We start from the raw sequence: 19,381 nt of genomic DNA on the forward strand, positions 1-19,381 counted from the left end.
CGCAATTGTCAGTTAAAGTGACGCAGTGCCGAATCGCAAAAAGTGGTCTGGTCTTTGACCAGCAAATTGGTCCGGTCTGAAAGTGGTTAAAAGGCTGCTGACAAAAATTTTGATGAAAAATGTTTTCCTTAAGGAAATGAACACTGGTTGTCACCAGAGTCATCAGAACTAGAGTCCCCATTGGAAGAATTCCCTACTATTTGTGTTCTGGGGACAATCCAAATCTTGGGATTTTCTTCTACTAAAGAGAGTGAATGTCCTTAAAAGGGGCACAGACAGGAATAAAAAAAAAAAAACTGTGTTCTAATCTATCTCCACCCTATCCAAAACTAAAAAAAAAAAAAACCGTGTACTATTTTATTATAGATTTAAAAAAATCACTTTGTTGTGTAGCTGTTATTCATGCTTGAATGTGGTGATAACTCAACTTTTTTTTATATATATATTTTATAGACCTGGGAGCTCCAGATGGGATAGCATTTGACTGGATCCATAAAAGGATTTACTATAGTGACTATCTAAACCAGACCATTAGATCTATGGCATTAAATGGATCTGATCGCACCGTGATTGCTCGAGTACCTCGGCCTAGAGCCATCATGTTGGACCCATGCAGAGGGTATGTCTCATTTACTTAGGTGCAAGAAAATACTTATTTCATATCTCAACATCAGTGTTAAAATAAGGCAACTGCCCCCCCCCCCCCCTACTCCACAGCAAAATCTCTGGAAGCTTCTAAACTGAAAAATTTTATATGCAAATCTGAACCAGATTTTACACCCAGTTTTAGTGAATAAACCCCACTGAATCTTGGTGAACATCCTTGTGCTGCTCATAATGCTGTAAGCTATCATTTGGATTCAGGAAGGAGATGCATGATAACCAGAGGTATTTGTAGGGAATAAAACATATTAGTGATTAGAAGAGAAAATAACTCAAAAATAAACTTTCCCGTAATTTGGTGTCTTCTTGTAATTTTCAGTAACTAAGCTAATAAAAGGTCCTTTCGTGGAGCAGGACCAATTTCTGCCAATGGCTATGCAACTATAGAGTCTTACCTTACTTGGAAGAGAATCTTCAGTCCCCCCCAAAAAAGTCAGCAGCTACAAGTACTGCAACTGATGACTTTTAATAAAAGGACAATTACCTCTCCAGGGATCTGGGGCTGTCCTCACCCTGGCTGGTTTTTCACCAGTCTTCAGGTACCTGGTGCTGGTATGTTTACTTTGGAAAGCCAGTTGTGACTACTCCACTTTAAAGTGGTTCTCAAGGCTGAAGATTTTTTACCTTCACGCATTCTATGCTAGAAGGTAAAACATCTACAGTATGCAGCTCCCCCTGCAGCCCTCCCAATATTTACCAAAGCCCAATCCCGATCCAGCAATGTGCAGTAGAGCGTCTACTCTCCTGGGTCTCTGCCTCCACATTGGCTGAGGTATAGAACCCGAAACCTATGGCTCCCATCACTGTTAATCACAGCCAGTAAGGTGGGAGTGGGGGGCGGGGCCAAGCTTCCTTCTGTGTGTCTTATGGATACACAGAGCAGGGCTCACAAACAGGTGCCCCCCTAGCAAGCGGCTTGCTATGAGGGCACTCAGAAAAGAGGAGGAGACAGGAGCGCAGGCGGGGGATCAGAGAAGACCAGGATTGGGGGTGCTCCGTGCAAAACCATTGTGCAAAGCAGGTAAGTATAACATGTTTGTTATTTAAAAGAAAATACTTTTAATATCACTTTAAGGGCATAACTATTGTTGCTTTTAATGTTCGTTCCTATATTCTTTGCATTAGTTACATGTACTGGACAGATTGGGGAGCAAATGCTAAAATAGAACGAGCAACCCTTGGAGGCAATTTCCGCACCGCCATTGTGAACACAAGTCTGGTATGGCCAAATGGACTGACCCTGGATTACGAAGAGGAGAGGATTTACTGGGCTGATGCAAGTTTGTATGTACTATCACCTCTCACAGGGCCCTACCTGACTTAATATTACTTCCAGCATAGTCTTTCTGATTTTATTGTGGCTAATGAGTTGTAGTATCACAAAGTCTATAAAACCTTTTTATAATGTAATAACAAATGGTAATTATTGAGAGAATTCAAATAAAACTTAACACAGCCCTATTATTGCCCCATTGAGCAACCTTAGCTATTGTTCTTGTCCTCTTTTTTTTCAAATTCGGAGAAGTGTATTATGCTAACTCCAGTTAGCACAATCATGGCAAACAGTGAAAGCCCATTAAAATAAAGCTGTCATATGAGTGATAGGAAGACTGCCATGGCTGGTCTCCTTCTGAGAATGCAAGCTGCTTGGTCTGACTTTTGTATTTTTGAGCCATATACCTGGAATAAACATGCTGTAAATGTGTCAGTAAAGTTTCAGAATTCCTTTTCGCTATACTTATTTTGGATCATTGACTCTGACGTTTAAGTTAAACATCAGCATGACAACTAGATAACCAGAATTCTCATAAGGAGAGTTCAGCAATGGCAGCCTACAAAATTCTCTCATTAACGGTGTACTTTAGAACAGCAATGTTATTTTGTACCAACACTTCTCATTCTAGCTATTAGGCCACCCGACAGAGTTAGCTTCTTCAGTGGGCTCATCTCCAGAGTCCAGAGGTCTCATGTGTTCTTCACAGGATCACTGTTTAAAGGAAAGCTGTTTGAACCCCTAGAGTGCAAAAAGTTTTGAGTTCAAATGATACCCTTATTGGCTAAGTATAAAGATGCAAGCTTTTGGGGCTCCCTTTTGTTAGGCTTTTTACAATTTAAAGACAAAGGACACTAACAAGCTTTCTGTACAATACTCTACGTACACCTGGACTAAATATACAGTGACAAGCAAGGCAATATAAGGAGAATCGTGCATTTGTAAAATGCATATAAGCCATAGAAACCATGTGATAACATCAGGTGCATAGTTTAATAAGAAGTTCAATGATAAAAAGCACCTTCAAATATAATTATTTTTATATTTTTTCCCTTAACAGACAGAAAATAGAGCGCTGCTCTTTAACAGGTGCAAACCGAGAAGTTGTGGTCGGCACAGCAATTTATCCATTTGCCATGACACTCTATGACCAGCACATTTACTGGACTGATTGGAACACAAGGAGTATCTACCGGGCCAATAAACATGATGGGTCAGATCAGATTATCATGGTGCAGAACCTGCCACAGCGTCCCATGGATATTCACATCTTGGCTAAAAGCAAGCAGCAGCAGTGTGCCAGCCCGTGTGATCAATTCAATGGTGGCTGCAGTCACATCTGCGCTCCAGGTATCCAATTTTATAGCCAGGGAATTCAATATCAAGCAAAATCATAGCAAGGCAGAAACTGATAAGAGGTCACCTGACCCAAGCTACTCTTACTGAAAGCCAAATAGTTCCATACTAAATAAGCTATTGTTGCATATACAAACCATTTTTAATGATAAGCTGACTGTTTGGAGTATAAACAGTAGTATTGACATACAGGTTTCAGCAGTGAGTAGATGAGAGTCCATTCTGGGGTTGATTTACTAAAAATGGAGAGTGCTTCCAGGTTGTTTTTGTCAAAGCTTAATTGGAAAAGCCGAAGCTAGATGCTGATTGGCTACAAAGCACAGCTGCACCAGATTTTGCACTCTCCACTTTTAGTAAATCAACTCCATGTCATACAATGTGCATCGCTTGGAAGAAAAGGCATGAGACATACATGAAACTGTGGATGTACAAGTTGATCTCATTCCCCCATGTGATTGAGCACCTTCAGACTCGGTTCACACTGGATGCCTATGCGGCTCCCAGCCCGAATTTTGGGCTGAATTCAGACCTTAAATGGAACAAAAGACACACGGGGCTCCTTTGCAAATTCGCAGCGGAGCTGCAGCAGATATATGTGAACCAGCTCAAGAGAGAGCCGTCACATTCTTCTGCTATTGCGACTTGGTTACGGATCTCCCACATCTGATTCGCAATAGTGTGAACCCAGCCTCAATGCTAAACTGTTTGGACGTTGGTCTGTTCTATGTAATGTGGTCTTATTTCATGAGGCAGAAATACACGAGGGGGGGTTAAAACTGGAGCGCTCGGACCCTGGTACACTTATGCATGGTAGCCAATCAGCTTCTAACTTCAGCTTGCTCAATTAAGCTTTGACAATAAAACCTGAAAGCTGATTGGTTTCTAGGGCTGCATCAGATTTTGCTTGCTCCAGTTTTAGTAAATCCTCCCCAAAGTATGGCGACCTACGGCAACCAATCAGATTTTACTTTACAGGAACTAGACCAACACTTTTTAACGTGACCTTTGACTAATTAAATAAGTCATAAAATAGCCATTGTGAGGGTTCCATTTAGACCCCTTTCACACTGAGCCGCAGCCGCATTAGCGTTAAAGCGCTGCTCATTTTAGCAGTGCTTTAGCGCTGTTTAAGCAGCGCTTTTCAGATGCTAGCGGGGTGCTTTTAACACCATAGAAGGGGTTAAAAATGCCCGTGTTGCTGTGCTTTCGCTTCCACTTTTCAGGTGCTTTGGAAGCGCTGCCTATTAATTTTTAATGGGCAGGGTGTTTTGGGAGCACTGTATACAAAAGATGCTGCTTGCAGGACTTTTCCTAACATCCCACAAGCGCACCGCCCCAGTGTGAAAAGACACACTGAAATTAATGGGAGGTGGTTTTCAGGCACTAGTTAGAGGCTATTTCTAGCACTAAAATGCCTGAAAACCGCTCTGTTATTTCCATATGAATTAAAGATAGGAATTTAAAGCAGTCCTCCAGGCTATGCAAATATTGCCGAAATACTAGACTTCTTGCAATATATACCAGTCACTGTGATCTCCATCCTTGTGCAGGGTGACTGGTTTTGTATTCACTCCCTTTAGTTTTCTCTAGAGCAGCCTTTCTCAACCTTTTCAATACAGAGGAACCCTTGAAAAAGTTCTCCAGTCTCAGGGAACCCCTGCTAAAAATGAGAAATCTACAACTCATGATACATTAGTGTGATGGTCAGTGGGAAGCATGATCCTTACACTTGTGGTCATTGGGAAGAATTACCTCCTTACAGATAGCTAAAAAGATCAATGGTGTCGGTGGGAACTTATCTGAGAGGCAGAAATGGCCCAATGCTGAAGGAACCCCTAGCAACCTCTGGAGGAACCCTGGTTGAAAATCACTGCTCTAGAGAGTCTGTAAAGAGAGGACCCACTGCATCCCACCCACAGCTCTGCTCTCTGCTCAGGCTATTGAATCACATTTATTTTCACTTTTTCAATCTGGGTTTGTAGAGACACATGGTGTATAGAAATGAGAATGATATAAATTGTGGCCATTGAGGAATATATCTAAATGAAGATTTTTGTGCCTTGAGTTCAGCTTTAATAAGGCAAAAAAGAGTTTGGTAAGTGCAATACCCCATACCAATCACTTACACAAATAATTTGTTTTTTTTTGTTTTTTTTCCTGCAACAGGTCCTAACGGAGCGGAATGCCAATGCCCATCAATTGGCAGTTGGTATTTGGCCAACAACAACAAAGATTGCATTGTGGACAATGCCACAAGGTGCCAGAGTGGGCAGTTCACATGTCTTAATGGGCGTTGCATCCATGAGAGGTGGAAATGTGACAATGATAATGACTGCAGGGATGGCAGCGATGAGCTGGAACGTGTATGCGGTATGAGTTAAATGTGCTTTCTGTTCACTTGTACTGACTAGATAGACAATCACACACAAAACACATTCATCTGAGAATAACAGAAAGTGTACATACATTTTTCTGCTACTTTAATTGTTCCGTGGTTTATTTGTACGCACAATAAAAACCTTCATATTTAGGTTAAAAAAATGTAATTGTCCATCGCATTCAACTAAAAAAGTTGAACTCCAAGCAGATTTATATTAATTGCAAAAAGAAAAATCATATTTATAAATGCCACTAGTGTATGTACATGGCTTTAACCTTTATACATACCCCTTGTAATCCTCTATGGAGCAACACTCAGATTGGAACTTTTGCCCCCAGTGTTTAGACTGCAACCTTTGTAACTACAGCAAATCACAGAGGCTGCTGTAGGGGCTGATCTGTGTCAGATATTTGTGAACACAGTCAAGAACTACACTAGAAGAGTGAGGGCCAGCCAATCAATTGCTGCAGTGCACATACGGTATGTTGACAAGGGGAAGCACAATAAAGGCTCAGAAGTGTGCTGTTGCTTTTTTAGTCTTCATCAAACTTTGTGCTTTTGTAGCTGAGGCTGAGGACCTAGATGTGCTGCCTTGCAGGAGTGATAGGATCAAAACAACTATTTGCACAGAGATGTAGAATTTGAAATATAATTTGGCAGGTTTACATATAACATGTAGTTAGCTGCTTATATAATGGCTTCCCTTGAGTTTAGCTTAAAGTGGAAGTAAACCCAATCAAAAAAAGTGTAATTTCCAGCACATGCCAGATATGTAACACTCCCATTGGTTGTGCTCTCAACCAAACTGTCAAAACTGGCTGGTGTCATAACTGATCAGCCTATGTGCAGCCTATGACAGATTAAACAGAGGCAAAGATGGCAGCTTTCTTGGCTGAAAACGATAGGGGAGTTTACACTTTAAAGAGCATCTGAGAAAACAGTACAAAAGATACGTACTGCCTTTTTTTTTTTACAGTTTTAGGAAGGAGGCGCTTAACCACTTGCTTACTGGGCACTTAAACCCCCCTCCTGTCCAGACCAATTTTCAGCTTTCGGCACTGACGCACTTTGAATGACAATTGCACAGTCATACAACACTGTACCCAGATTACATTTTTATAATTTTTTTCCCACAAATAGAGCTTTCTTTTGGTGGTATTTAATCACAGCTGGGATTTTTATTTTTTGCTAAACAAACAAAAAAAGATGGAAAAATAAATAAATCATGTTTAATAGTTTGTTAAAATTTTTTGCAAACAGTTCATTTTTCTGGTTCATTGATATGCGCTGATGAGGCGGCACTGGTGGGCACTGATAGGCTGCACTGGTGTGCACTGATAGGCTGCACTGATGGGCACTAATAGGCACAGTTAAGGCGGCACTGATAGGCACAGATAAGGTGGCACTGATGGGGACAGATAAGTCGGTACTGATGAGGACAGATAAGGCGGCACTGATGGCCACTGATAAGATGGCACTGATGGGCCCTGATGGGTGGCATGGATGGGTGGCATGGATGGGCACTGATAGGTACCACTGATAGATGGCACTGATAGGTGGCACTGATGGGCACTGATAGGTGGTACTGATGGGCACTGGTAGGTGTCACTGATGGCACTGATGTGCAGCAGCACTGTCCAGGCACTGATTGTGGGCACTGATAGGTGGTACTGTGGGAACTGACAGATTTCACTGTGGGCACTGACAGGTGGCACTGTCAGGTGGTGCTGGTGGGCACTGACTGGTGGCACTGGTGGGTACTGGTAGGCGGTACTTGTAGGGGGCACAGGTGGGCACTGAGGAGCTGGAGCACATCGCAGTGATCGGGACTAATGTCCCGCTCACTGCCACCGGGGATCGCCTTTTTTTTTCTCCTCGTGCTGTCAGCCAAATAGCCAATTACCAGCTGTGTTGACATCCCGTTATCAGCTGTCATTGGCTGACAGCTAATCGCTTTGTAAGGGGTTGGGATCAACCCCTTACTCCGATCTGTGATCCAGCGAGTCTCATAGGGCCACGCAGGCCGCATGGGGAAAGGGACAACGTCAATAGATGTAGTCCTGGCAATGCAGGTCCGTGCTGTAGACGTCATTCAGCTATAGCGTGGATCTCTAGAGGTTAAGAAGGTTAATGCTGACCCCACACTTGCTTCCAAAGCGTTCCTTGTTGTGATACTGTGATAATATTCGATTAAGATTGAGGCACATAGCACTAGAGCAAGTTTAAAGTGCCTCTAAAGGCAAACCTTTTTTATTTCTTTTTCATTTTGGTTAGTATAAGGGACAGTTATACCTTTGTCAGTTTTTTTTCCACCCCATCTGTGTCCCATAAGGGAGATTTCTTTTCACTTCCTGTCACCAAAAGAGGAATAAGTCAGGGGAAATCCTTCCAAAGGAGGGATTTCCAAGGTGTCCCCAGAACTAGTGTCTCCATTGGAGGATTTCCCCTCTATTACTGTTCTGATGTCAACCCAAAATTTGGGATTTTATTTCATTTTGGATGATAGCAGTAAACAGGACAAATAGAGGGGATGAATCTCTCTAAGTCCTTGTACACACGGTCGGAGAATCCGTCGGAATGTGTCCTATCGGACCGTGTCGTCGGATAATCCGACTGTGTGTGGTATGCATCGGACTGATTCCATCGGACCCAATTTTCCAACACGTTGGAAATATTTCTCGACCAACTGGTTTGATCGGACATACTCCGATCATGTGTAGAGAATTTTGATTGGACCAAGTGCCACGCATGCTCAGATAAAATTCCTACATCAAAGCTATTGGCTACTAGCCTGAACGTAGTCCAGTCGTAACAAAATGACGTCATCACGTTCTGAATGATCGGATTTTTCGACAACCTAGTCCGACCGCGTGTATGCAACAGTTTCGGACAAGATCCGACGGACAAAATCTGACGGATTTGGTTGTCGAAATCTCCGACCGTGTGTACAGGAGCTAACAGGGAAACAGCAATAGAAACTGACAGGTGTTCTAATCCATCTTCACTCCATCCAAAAATAAAAGAATAGGTTTGCCATAGCTCCCAACTGTCCCTGATTTCGAGGGACTGTCCCTGATTTGGAGCAGTGTCCCTCTGTCCCTCATTCCTCCTCATTTGTCCCTCATTTTGGTCTGATCTATATAGTTGTATATAAAATGCACTTTTTATCTATCAAAAAGTGTTCCCAAAGCTAAACTTTTCATCTGATTTCTAAATTGCTGCATTTGCAATTACAAAAGCCAATATAAAGGAATAGTAGTGGGGAAAAAAAGCACTTGTGGGTTTAACCCATCTTGTTTTTTTGTACAATTCTCCTTTAAGGGGTTGTGGCAAGGGGTGTGTCCTATGCCTGCATACTTTTGCTGATAGGTGTCCCTCATTCTCAAAAAGTTGGGAGGTATGGGTTTGCCTTTAGTTACACTTTAAGCGAGGCTGGATTTACACATTTCCATGTACACACAGCACACGTGTAGGTGTAGATGAACCTATATAGTTTCCCACTGCCTTTCAAACTAAATTGCAGTGCATAAATATGAACCAGCCACATAGGAAATAATGGGATTTCTAATTGACCCTTTGTTGCATAAAAATTGACAAGTGCAAATAGGCCCTTAAATATATTGAGAAAAAATATTGAGGGAGCCCCTTTTATAAACATGTCTAGCCTTGTGTAAGCTCTGATGGATCTCAATTAAATATTGTAGGTCTTGCCTTATGTTAACCACTTTTGTGCATCGGATGTGACCATACACGTGTTAAAAACCTGTAGCTTCTATGGTTTACTAATAATAATGATTGTTTTATTCTGCATGCAGTCCGTTTTGCAGCTGTATTTGCTCTAGCAGGTATGGTAACAATATAGAAGCTGCCTGTTGTTTCATTTGCAGTGTCATGTTTTTATCTTCATTTGGATTTTTGTGCTTTATGTTATCAGCCTTTCATACCTGCTCACCGACAGCGTTCACGTGTGGCAATGGAAAGTGTGTTCCTTATCACTACCGCTGTGACCATTATAATGACTGCGGTGATAACAGTGACGAGGCTGGATGTCTTTTCAGGACCTGTGACCCAAACACTGAATTTTCCTGTAACAATGGAAGGTGCATCTCCCACTCCTATGTATGTAATGGAGTGAATAACTGCTATGACAATGGCACATCAGATGAGAGAAACTGCCGTAAGTCAAACATGTTCAATAAACAGTTTGATAAGGATGTATAACACCAAAACATAGTAGCGTATGGTTAAATCCCCTGTTATTTAAAAAAAAAAAATTGCAATTTGTGTCCTAATTGGGGAGATTTACCTTCACTTCCTGTCCTTTATGCAACGCAGGAAGGGAGAGGAAATTTCTCCAAAGTGAAGACATCCCCCACAGGTGTTCCTATTAGAACAACTTAAAATTTTGTATTTCCCTTCAGTTTTTGTCTCTGAAATAATTGTTACCGGGCCAAATAGGGAGCGTGATTTCCCTTTCCCTTCCACCCCTAAATAATATTAAAAAAAATAAAAAATAACTGAGCTTTATATCGTCCACCACAACCTTGAGATTTTGCCATGCCTATTGTGTTTTCCACGTGACTGTGACTCTAGTACAGGGGTCTACAAACTTTCTAAACAAAGGGCCAGTTTGTTGGTTGTGGCCAAAGACTTGGGCAATTGGGAATAGTAATTGCCAATGGGAGTGTCAATGGGAGTAACAATGGTTCAGGCTTAATGGTCAGTGGTGGTAAAAAAAATCACATTGTACCTGTGCTCAAAAGGAGAAGGAATAGTTCCACATAATTGATATTAGTCAGAGGAATAGTACCCCATCGTTGGTGTCAGTGGGAGAAATAGTGCCCCATAATTAGTGTCAGTGGGATGAATTATGCCCCATCGTTGGTGTCAGTGGGAGGAATTATCCCCCATTGTTGGTGTCAGTGGGAGAAATAGTGCCCCATAATTAGTGTCAGTGGGAGAAATTATGTCCCATTATTGTTGTCAGTGGGAGGAATAGTGCCCCATAATTAGTGTCTGTGGGAAGAATTATCCCCCATTGTTGGTGTCAGTGGGAGGAATAGTGCTCCAAGGGCCAGATAAGGCAAGCATAAGGCCGGAGTTTGGAGGCAACTTCTCTAGTATATCGGATTTCATACGCAATTGACTTTCATCATGTTTTCCTGTATGTCATTTCAGCACGGTATAAATCTGTATTTGTCAAATTGTATTATCAGAAAAAAAAAATAGAGAGACAACACTGGCAAAGGATTCTAATGCTTGTCATAGACAGCTATAATTTAGGCCCGATTTCTGCTGAATTGGCCAAAATTTGATCCATGGGTTAGAATATTGTTACCACCCAGCTTAACATATATATGTTGGTTGAAAATTTTTCATCCAAACAGTGAATACATCCTATCAGATCACAGTTTGTATATTCAAGTAGCCGTAGGTGCAGGCTGTCTGAATGCAATAGCTGACTGGAAGGAATTGAGCGCCATATGATCATTTAGAAGTCCATACATCCTTTATTATTCATAGTTGTGATTGAAGTATCAAGCAAAAAAAAAAAAGCTTTTGGGATCAAAGCATCCCTCTTTATCAGGGATCAAGCTTGCTTGTTAAAAATCCAATAAGAAATGTGGAGTAACCTTCCAGACTTAAATCTTTAGGAGACACAGACAGGTATGTGGAATCAAACTATATAGGAGCAATAGCCAGCATGAAAAAAATCCTTCATACATGCTTTTTTAGCATGGATGGGGGAATTGATTGATTTTCTCTTGTTCAGTCCATGGACATAACAAGTAAGAGCCATTTCACACTGTGCTGCCTAGGGCATCAGCTGTAAAAATAGCGCCACTTTACCGCCCTTTAGTGGCGCTATTTGCCCGCTAGTGGGGTGGTTTTAACCCCCTGCTAGCGGGTGAAAAGGGGTTGAATCCGCCCGCAAAACGTCACCACTGCAGCGTTTTGCTGGCGGTATAGTAGCGCTGTCCCATTGATTTCAATAGGGAGGAGCAGTGGAGGAGCGGTGAATTCACCGCTCCTTCACTGCTCCAAAGAGGCTGCTGGCAGGACTTTTTCTGACGCCCTGCCAGCGCACCGCTCCAGTCTGAAAGCCCTCGGGCATTCACACTGGAGTGAATGGAACAGCTGTTTTAGGGCGGTTTGCAGGCGCTATTCTTAACGCTATAGGGCCTGCAAAACGCCCTCAGTGTGAAAGGGGTCTAAAAGCTAAATGTGTTTGGCTAGCTTAACTCATTACTCTATCCAGGGTTGCTGATAAGGGGGTAGCACTGGCTCTCCTGTATGGGGCCCAAGCCCCATCAGTTCAATGGGGGGGCATGGGCAGCTTTGTGCAGACTATTCCTTCTCCCTGCAATATAGCTGGCTTCTCCTTCACTCTGTCCTGTCACTGTCAGCTGCTGCAGGGAGAGCCACAGGGGGATCGGTTTCTGGGAATCCTCCCCCCCATCTTCTGCTGCTCTGATCACACCCTTTCCAGTCCAGGTTCCCCTTCATCTGTAGCATTGATCCCCACCCCCCTCCCCCCACTATGTACCCCCTTATGTTTACTATACTTCAGTTTTTAAATGAACAGGAGGCCTCTGTATAGAGAGCTTCCTCTTCATCCATTCTGTTGTAGCTGAGGCCTGACTCTATCCAAACTAAAAAGAACATTTTAGTTTTAGATACAATTTATATTAAAACACAAAGCTACACATTTGTGTGCTAAATTTCAATAACCATACAGAATTCTTGTTTAAAATCTTTAAAGCAATACAAATGTTTTTTTTTAATAAAGAAAAAAAATAGTTTCTACTGCCTGTGGATAATTTGGCTAATTGAGGTATTTTTCAGCACTCTTTCCTTGTTCTCTTTTAAAGCCGATCGCACATGTCAATCTGGATACACCAAATGTCAGAGCACCAACATTTGCATTCCTCGAACTTATCTTTGTGACGGGGATAATGACTGTGGAGATATGAGCGATGAAAGCCCCACTCACTGCGGTAAATGCTCTCCTGTTTAATCAGATTACGAATGGCGGCTAGAACAACAGAGCTTTACAGCTGACTTTAGAGCCGAGGAAGCAATAAAGCCAAAAGTAGAGTAATAAATGTTTCTGCAAAGTTAGTACTTGTAAATGTTAAGAGTACTCAAAGGAAAACACTAAGCCAATAAATACATTGTCATTACAAATATCTATTGACCCATATTTAAGAGGCTTTGTTTGCTCCAGAACTATTTGAGAACTATAAAATGAGGACCTTCCCTGCTTCTGGGCAGCAAACAAGCCATCGCACATCATGTAATTCAGCCATCAGCTGCCTGCAAAAGAATAAACCACGCCTGTTGAAAAATATATTTTTGTTCAACTCAAAAACTACTACAGTTCACCATAAAATAATCTATTGAATATAACTATATAGGCCAGGGATCTGCAATTAGTGGACCTCCATCTGAAAACTACAAGTCCCATCATGCCTCTGCCTTTGGGTGTCATGCTTGTGGCTGTCTTGGGAGTCTTGCTGTGCCTCATGGGATTTGTAGTTCTGCAACAGCTGGAGGTCCGCTAATTGCATATCCCTGATATAGGCTAACTAATTTTATTCTGACTTACATTCTCCTTTAGCGTGATGTAAAGTAGCTATATTTTTTATTAAAGATATCAAAATATACTAAACAGCAAAAAGTGGTAGTAAGTTCTGCACTGTAACTAAAACCCTCAGCTAGGGATACAAATTCAGCAGCATTGAGGTATAGCCTGGGGGTATATTGCAGTATTAAAGTGGCTAATGTCCTGATAAAGGAATGAATAATGGATTTTGTAGGTAGAAATTACTGTGACGTTCACTCGAAAGTCATTTGACTTTTAAGATTGTACTTGCATTTCCATTTTTTTCTCATGATCATGTTTAATATAAAGCTATAAAAAAAATTTCCACTAGTCGGTCTACATTTCAGACACAACGCTATCACTTTTGCTAAACACAATTAGAATCAGCTGCTGGGTAAGCTATATAAAGGGTGTATTGCTTGAATAAGTCTAGCAAGCCTTTCATAAGGAGAAAAGCATGGTTAAGGCACAGACATGTATTTCATTACTAAGCAAGATGCACGGCCTGCCAATACAGTGATTACAAATGACTGTATATATGTACATATGCATTTAAAAACTATAAACTGAAACAGGAACATCAATGGCATTCTAAACTTTACTTCACCCACAACGTTTCCTGCAATGTTTAAAGTGGATCTCCCGGTAAATTTAAAGTGATTGTAAACAATCACCTTCATTCAAGTTAAAAAAGATATGAAAGGCAAAACATTTTTGTTTAGGTATAAAAAAAAAAAAAAAAAAAAAAAAAAATTCCCTTTTTTTTATAAGTTATTACATTCCCTCTGGTCTCAGCTGGGGGGAGGAGAACCAGCAGCACACTGAGCTTCCCAGTGAATGGCTGTGCAGGGGGGTGTCAGGACAAGGCTGATCATTGAAGGAGAGCAGGCTGAGTTCCCAGAATAGCTAGAGAACTGACCATCATGTGTTCTCCTGCTGAGTGTGGTCTGTTTTTATTGGAAAGCAAGGGGACTAGCAGGGATACCAGGGATTTTGCACATATGAAGCAATACAAAGAGTACAGAATACTGTGTCATACAAGTACATGGTACAGCAGGCATATCAGGAATATCAAATGTTGGGGTAACAAATGCTTTAAGCATAGCTCCCAACTGTCCCTGATTTCGAGGGACTGTCCCTGATTTGGAACAATGTCCCTCTGTCCCTCATTCCTCCTCATTTGTCCCTCATTTGATCTGATCTATATAGTTGTATATAAAATTAACTTTTTATCTTTCAAAACGTGTTTCTCAGTGCTAAACTTTTCCTCCAATTTCTAAATTGCTGTATTTGTAAATTTTAAAAGCCAATATAAAGGAATAGTAGTGATAAAAAAAAAAAACCCTTGTGGATTTCATTTAACTTTTTTTGGTTACGTCTCCTTTAAGGGGGTGTGGCAGGGGTGTGTGTCCTCTGCCTACATACGTTTGCTAGTAGGTGTCCCTCATTCTTATTCACATTTCAAAATGTTGGGAGGTATGGCTTTAAGTCGTCATGAATAAACTTCCAATAAGCCACAATAAAGTATAACATTTCACAAAAGCTCTACACTTGATCATTAAAAAGTAGCCATTGAGCTCCAGTCAAATTTATCCTCATCATTCTGCTGCAGGCAGAAGATAGCATTTCCTTTGTCTCTTCCTCCACTGTGGTCAGACTGCAACCTTGTAATTTTGTAACAACTCACAGAGGTTGCTGTTCTGTGTCAGCTGCTTGTGAACACAGCAGAGAACTACATAGGCATCTGGAGTTACTTCAATGGTGGTCAGCTTGAAAATAATATAATAGTGTGCCTCAAGTGCATCCCCCATTACATTTTACTGTGCAGAGGTGCATTGATTTAGGTTAGGTAGCTCATTCAAAATAAATGGACTGTAATGCATCTTAATTCCTGAAAATTTTGTTCCTGCTGCATTTTATGTAATGTACCGCAAGGCACTTTGAACAGAAAGAGTCAACATTTGTGTCAGTTTAAAATATATTTAGCTAGAACCACCTAAACTTCTTATAGAAATGTTGAAGACAGCACTTTTTTCGGGACATTAATATAACAGTCCTTTCCAAACTATTTTCCAGCTACAATGACATGTACAGAGAGTGAATTCCGCTGTGCCTCCGGGCGCTGCATTCCCGGCCATTGGTACTGTGATCGGGGAGTGGACTGTGCTGATGGCTCAGATGAACCATCATCTTGTGGTAAGTGATTGCACTAAACATTTCAAATGAACATGTGTCACATATGCATTTCTCCAAACAAGGAAGACCTGGGGTCTTATTAAAAACAAGATGTGGTTTAAAGAAGAGTGCCACCTTAAAAAAAAATATTAAAAGTCAGCAGCTAGAAATACTGCAGCTGCTGACTTTTAATAAATGGACACTTACCTGGAAGTGGGGGCAGATACCTGGATTATACAGGTATCTGCACTCCCCTCCCCCCTGAAAGGTGCCAATTGTGCCACCGGGGTGGGGGGGGGATCCGATGAGTGGAAGTTCCACTTTAGGGTGGAACTCTGCTTTAAAAATAAGTTGGTGTTAATATTATACAACAAAGATTTTTGGTTACTTTCCAGGAGACAGGCTATTGCATACACAGTTTCTGACAGTTGCACACCATTTAAGTATTTGCTTTCCTTCATTCCTCTCATTCATTATGCTGATTTATAGAAGCTCACCGTGTGTCACAGGCACTGAGATTTTTTTTGTTCCTACAAGGTTACAAGCAGTTTGAAAGAATACATATAGCAAATCCAAAGCGTGTACACATGTGGCACAGTGCAGAAGTGCAGTGTCACTTGGTCTATTGGAACTTTCATCTGTATCTGTAGACCAGGGATATGAAATTAGCGGACCTCCAGCTGTTGCAGAATTATTTATTATAGCAAAAAGTTAAAAATAATGCATTTTTTTCAAAATTGTTGCTCTTTTTTCGTTTCTAGCGCAAAAAATAAAACCCGCAGAGGTGATCAAATACCACCAAAAGAAAGCTCTATTTATGGGGGAAAAAAGAACATCAATTTTGTTTGGGAGACTCGGCGCATGACCGCGCAATTATCAGTTAAAGCAACGCAGTGCCGATCGCAAAAAGTGCTCTGGTCTTTAGCCAGGAAAATGGCCCGGGGCTTAAGTGGTTAAAGGATAAGTTCACCTTTCAAAAAATAAATGCACATATTTTTGCAGGTAAAAATATGCATTTATTCATTTTTTACACTCCAGCCTCTAAAGCAGGGATATGCAATTAGCGGACCTCCAGCTTTTCCAGAACTATAAGTCCCATGAGGAATAGCAAGACTCTGACAGCCACAAGCATGACACCCAGAGGCAGAGGCATGATGGGACTTGTAGTTTTGCAGCAGCTGGAGGTCCACTAATTTCATATCCCTACTGTAGACCATCAACAGGGTAGAGGAAAGGATGAGGCAACTGGAAGGACGGATGTCTGAGCAGGAGAATGGACCGAGACTGGAACCTCTGCAGCTCCTGCAGAAGATCTGGGTAGGATCACCTCAATGTAGAAGTTGGCAACAGCATGACTAGGGAACACCTGAGACCATGCAGCTGTAATCAGTGTGAGGCTGTAGGCATCACTGAGAAAACAGAGACCAAGGATGACAGGGAGCCAGCCAGCTCAAAGTATGGATATGAGTGGTGCCTTTCTCAGTTGCACATAGGGATGAGAGGTGATAAAATGCCTGGTTGATGCGGGAGAGGGCGTGTGCATGACGCATTTCCATGGACTTCACCCTCTTTTTCAAATGCATGTTTGGACACTTCTACTCTTTCATGTGAAGGGGCTTTAGTCAGGAGGAACAGTTCAGTTCCCCAAAAGTGATGGGGACTTCCTCCGCTTTATTTCTTTACCAGCATGATGCAGTAGAGGACACCTTCAGAGAAACATAGTTTTCATAGGGCGATCTTCAAGGATTGCCTATTAGCTGCAAGGAAAGAAAGTATAGAAAGTATAGGTGCTAACTGTTTTACAAGTCAGAACTTGTAAAACAGTTTCCTGCTTTTCTGTCTGTGTTAGGCTGTCTAATTTGTTTTTTTACAGATACTGAAATCATTTTTATTCCTACTACTGGCCAGCTACATCCTTGTATGTATACTGCATAAAACAGAGATACATTTGTACAAACTCTGCCTGTAATAGTGGAGAATGTCTATTAAGTGATTAGTGTCTTCTTATCAGCAGTGATCTGGTATGAAGCAGGGAAGATACTAGCTTTGTTGTTCTACATTCTGCGGAGAATGTTCCTGCCAAAGAATGCCTTACCGCATAGATAACATCAGGAAATCTCTTATATGTCTCGTTCTTTCTTTAACAATCGACAACTGTATTCATTTATTGCAGTGGCTCATGTGCGGACGTGCTCAAGTGACCAGTTCAGGTGCGATGATACCCGCTGTATCCCAGCAACATGGGTTTGTGATGGTGATAATGACTGTGGCGATATGAGTGATGAGGACCAGAGGCATAACTGTGGTAAGACCCCAGCACAGACTATACTGTATGTATATTACACACACCAGTGTTGCCACTGCTGGGCACCATGATCTTGATGCACATTTAAGATATTTGTAATTTTCAAAGAATAAAGTAAGAGCTAAGCAATCAAAATGATTCTGTCTATGCTCCAAAACCTGGTCTGTGTTCAGTTTTAAGGACCGGCTTGCCATGTGCCTGGCATATGCCTTATTTGCTGTAATCTTACCAGATCTTCAATGGAAACTGATCATTTTGTCCTCTTCCCTGGAGCAGGCCTGTAATTTCCCAGTTGTGTGTATGCATTTGACTTTTGTGGCAGTCGGTCTCCCGATACTGAAGAGGTACAGCCATCATTGGCAGTGGAGCGAAGAGTATGCGTCTCTTTACAGTCCATGAACCAGCATAGGCCAACCTAATTTGTGTACAGACGGATGAGCACAGAATGGAATCCAACTCTGCTAAAATGCACAGTGCATGAGATGCTGTTTACTTTCAAAGCAACACAGAAGGAAAAAGCATCCAAGGGGCAGTGAGAATTTGATATGAGTTCATACAAAGCAGTGAGAGGACAAAAACATTCAGGCTGCTCACAACAGACGGGGCTACCTGTGTGTATCCCAAAAAAATGATACACCAATGGAAGGAGCGCTAGACCAAATGATAAACAAGTCCAAATGAATTTATTGGTTTAGACTAAATCCAGCCATAGATGGTTCAAATCCTGGCTGGTTTAGGGACTGACATTCAATCAATCCATGGGCAGGCTGATTGTACCCAAGTCATTCCATTGACCAACTTGGGTACAACCAGCATGTTGGATTCCTAGCATATGATTATTGCCAGTGGCTATAGCTGCTAGCAATAATCATTGTGTTCTCCCGGCAGGGACGGCTCCCCACTCTACCCCCCCCCCCCCCGCCGTGAAAAATACAATAGCTCCGCTGGATTCCCCTATCAACACTGACTGTGGTTACAGGAAAGAAAGTCACATAAATGTATGGCCTGTCACAGCAGTTGGCTTCATTTCACACAGAAAAGCCCTATTTTAAGCCAAGGCTTGTATTCTAACTGAATCTCTAATGAAAGGGAAGCTTCTCCTGCCCCCAAAATGTGTTCAATTTTTTTTGTGTAAACCAGTAAATTCATTTAGACTCTTATCATTTTGTCTGGCTCATCCTCCATTGGTGCATTTTTTTTCTGGTACTTATAAAGTAAGGCTGCAACTGTGGCTGTAGAAGGCAAGGAACCCCTGTGGGGCTCTTGGGTTATGTAGTGGATATTGGTTGTGTGCAGAGGGAAGCTTGTTCTTACTTTCTCAGGCTGGGCTGACTGCAATGATCAATTGGTTTAAGTTGTGCATACAGTCCAGGTAGGAAGAAGAACTAAAGGACCTATCTTTCTCCAAGGCAGTCTTTCACTCTCCATTACCTGAGGAGTCTCTCCACTTTCTCTCTCCAGGGCACTCTCTCCTTTTTTATTTCCAGGGCAGTATTATCCACTCTCTCTCTGCAGAACAGTCTCTCCTTTGTACTCCAGGGCGGTTCCATCCACTCCCTCTCTTCAAGGCATTTTCCCCTTCTTTCTCCAGCAGGGAAATCCCCCCCCCCCCCCCAATCTTTT

General features: G+C 41.8%; 1 protein-coding gene across 2 annotated transcripts in view; it reads left to right on the forward strand.

Moving 5' to 3' along the window:
* The window catches only part of LRP2 (LDL receptor related protein 2), a 348,324-nt gene that overhangs the window by 237,864 nt on the left and 91,079 nt on the right, over positions 1-19,381 (forward strand). For both annotated transcript variants that reach the window (XM_077447895.1, XM_077447894.1), the window contains exons 40-47: positions 454-619; positions 1,789-1,947; positions 2,997-3,286; positions 5,459-5,662; positions 9,607-9,849; positions 12,545-12,670; positions 15,355-15,474; positions 17,627-17,758. In XM_077447895.1, coding sequence (XP_077304021.1) covers positions 454-619; positions 1,789-1,947; positions 2,997-3,286; positions 5,459-5,662; positions 9,607-9,849; positions 12,545-12,670; positions 15,355-15,474; positions 17,627-17,758 — 1,440 coding nt within the window. The remainder of the gene's footprint in view (positions 1-453; positions 620-1,788; positions 1,948-2,996; positions 3,287-5,458; positions 5,663-9,606; positions 9,850-12,544; positions 12,671-15,354; positions 15,475-17,626; positions 17,759-19,381) is intronic.

The sequence above is a fragment of the Lithobates pipiens genome, unplaced genomic scaffold (genome assembly GCF_037356315.1).
Source record: "Lithobates pipiens isolate NorthernLeopardFrog02 unplaced genomic scaffold, aLitPip1_a1.2 Scaffold_22, whole genome shotgun sequence".
Classification (NCBI taxonomy): domain Eukaryota; kingdom Metazoa; phylum Chordata; class Amphibia; order Anura; family Ranidae; genus Lithobates; species Lithobates pipiens.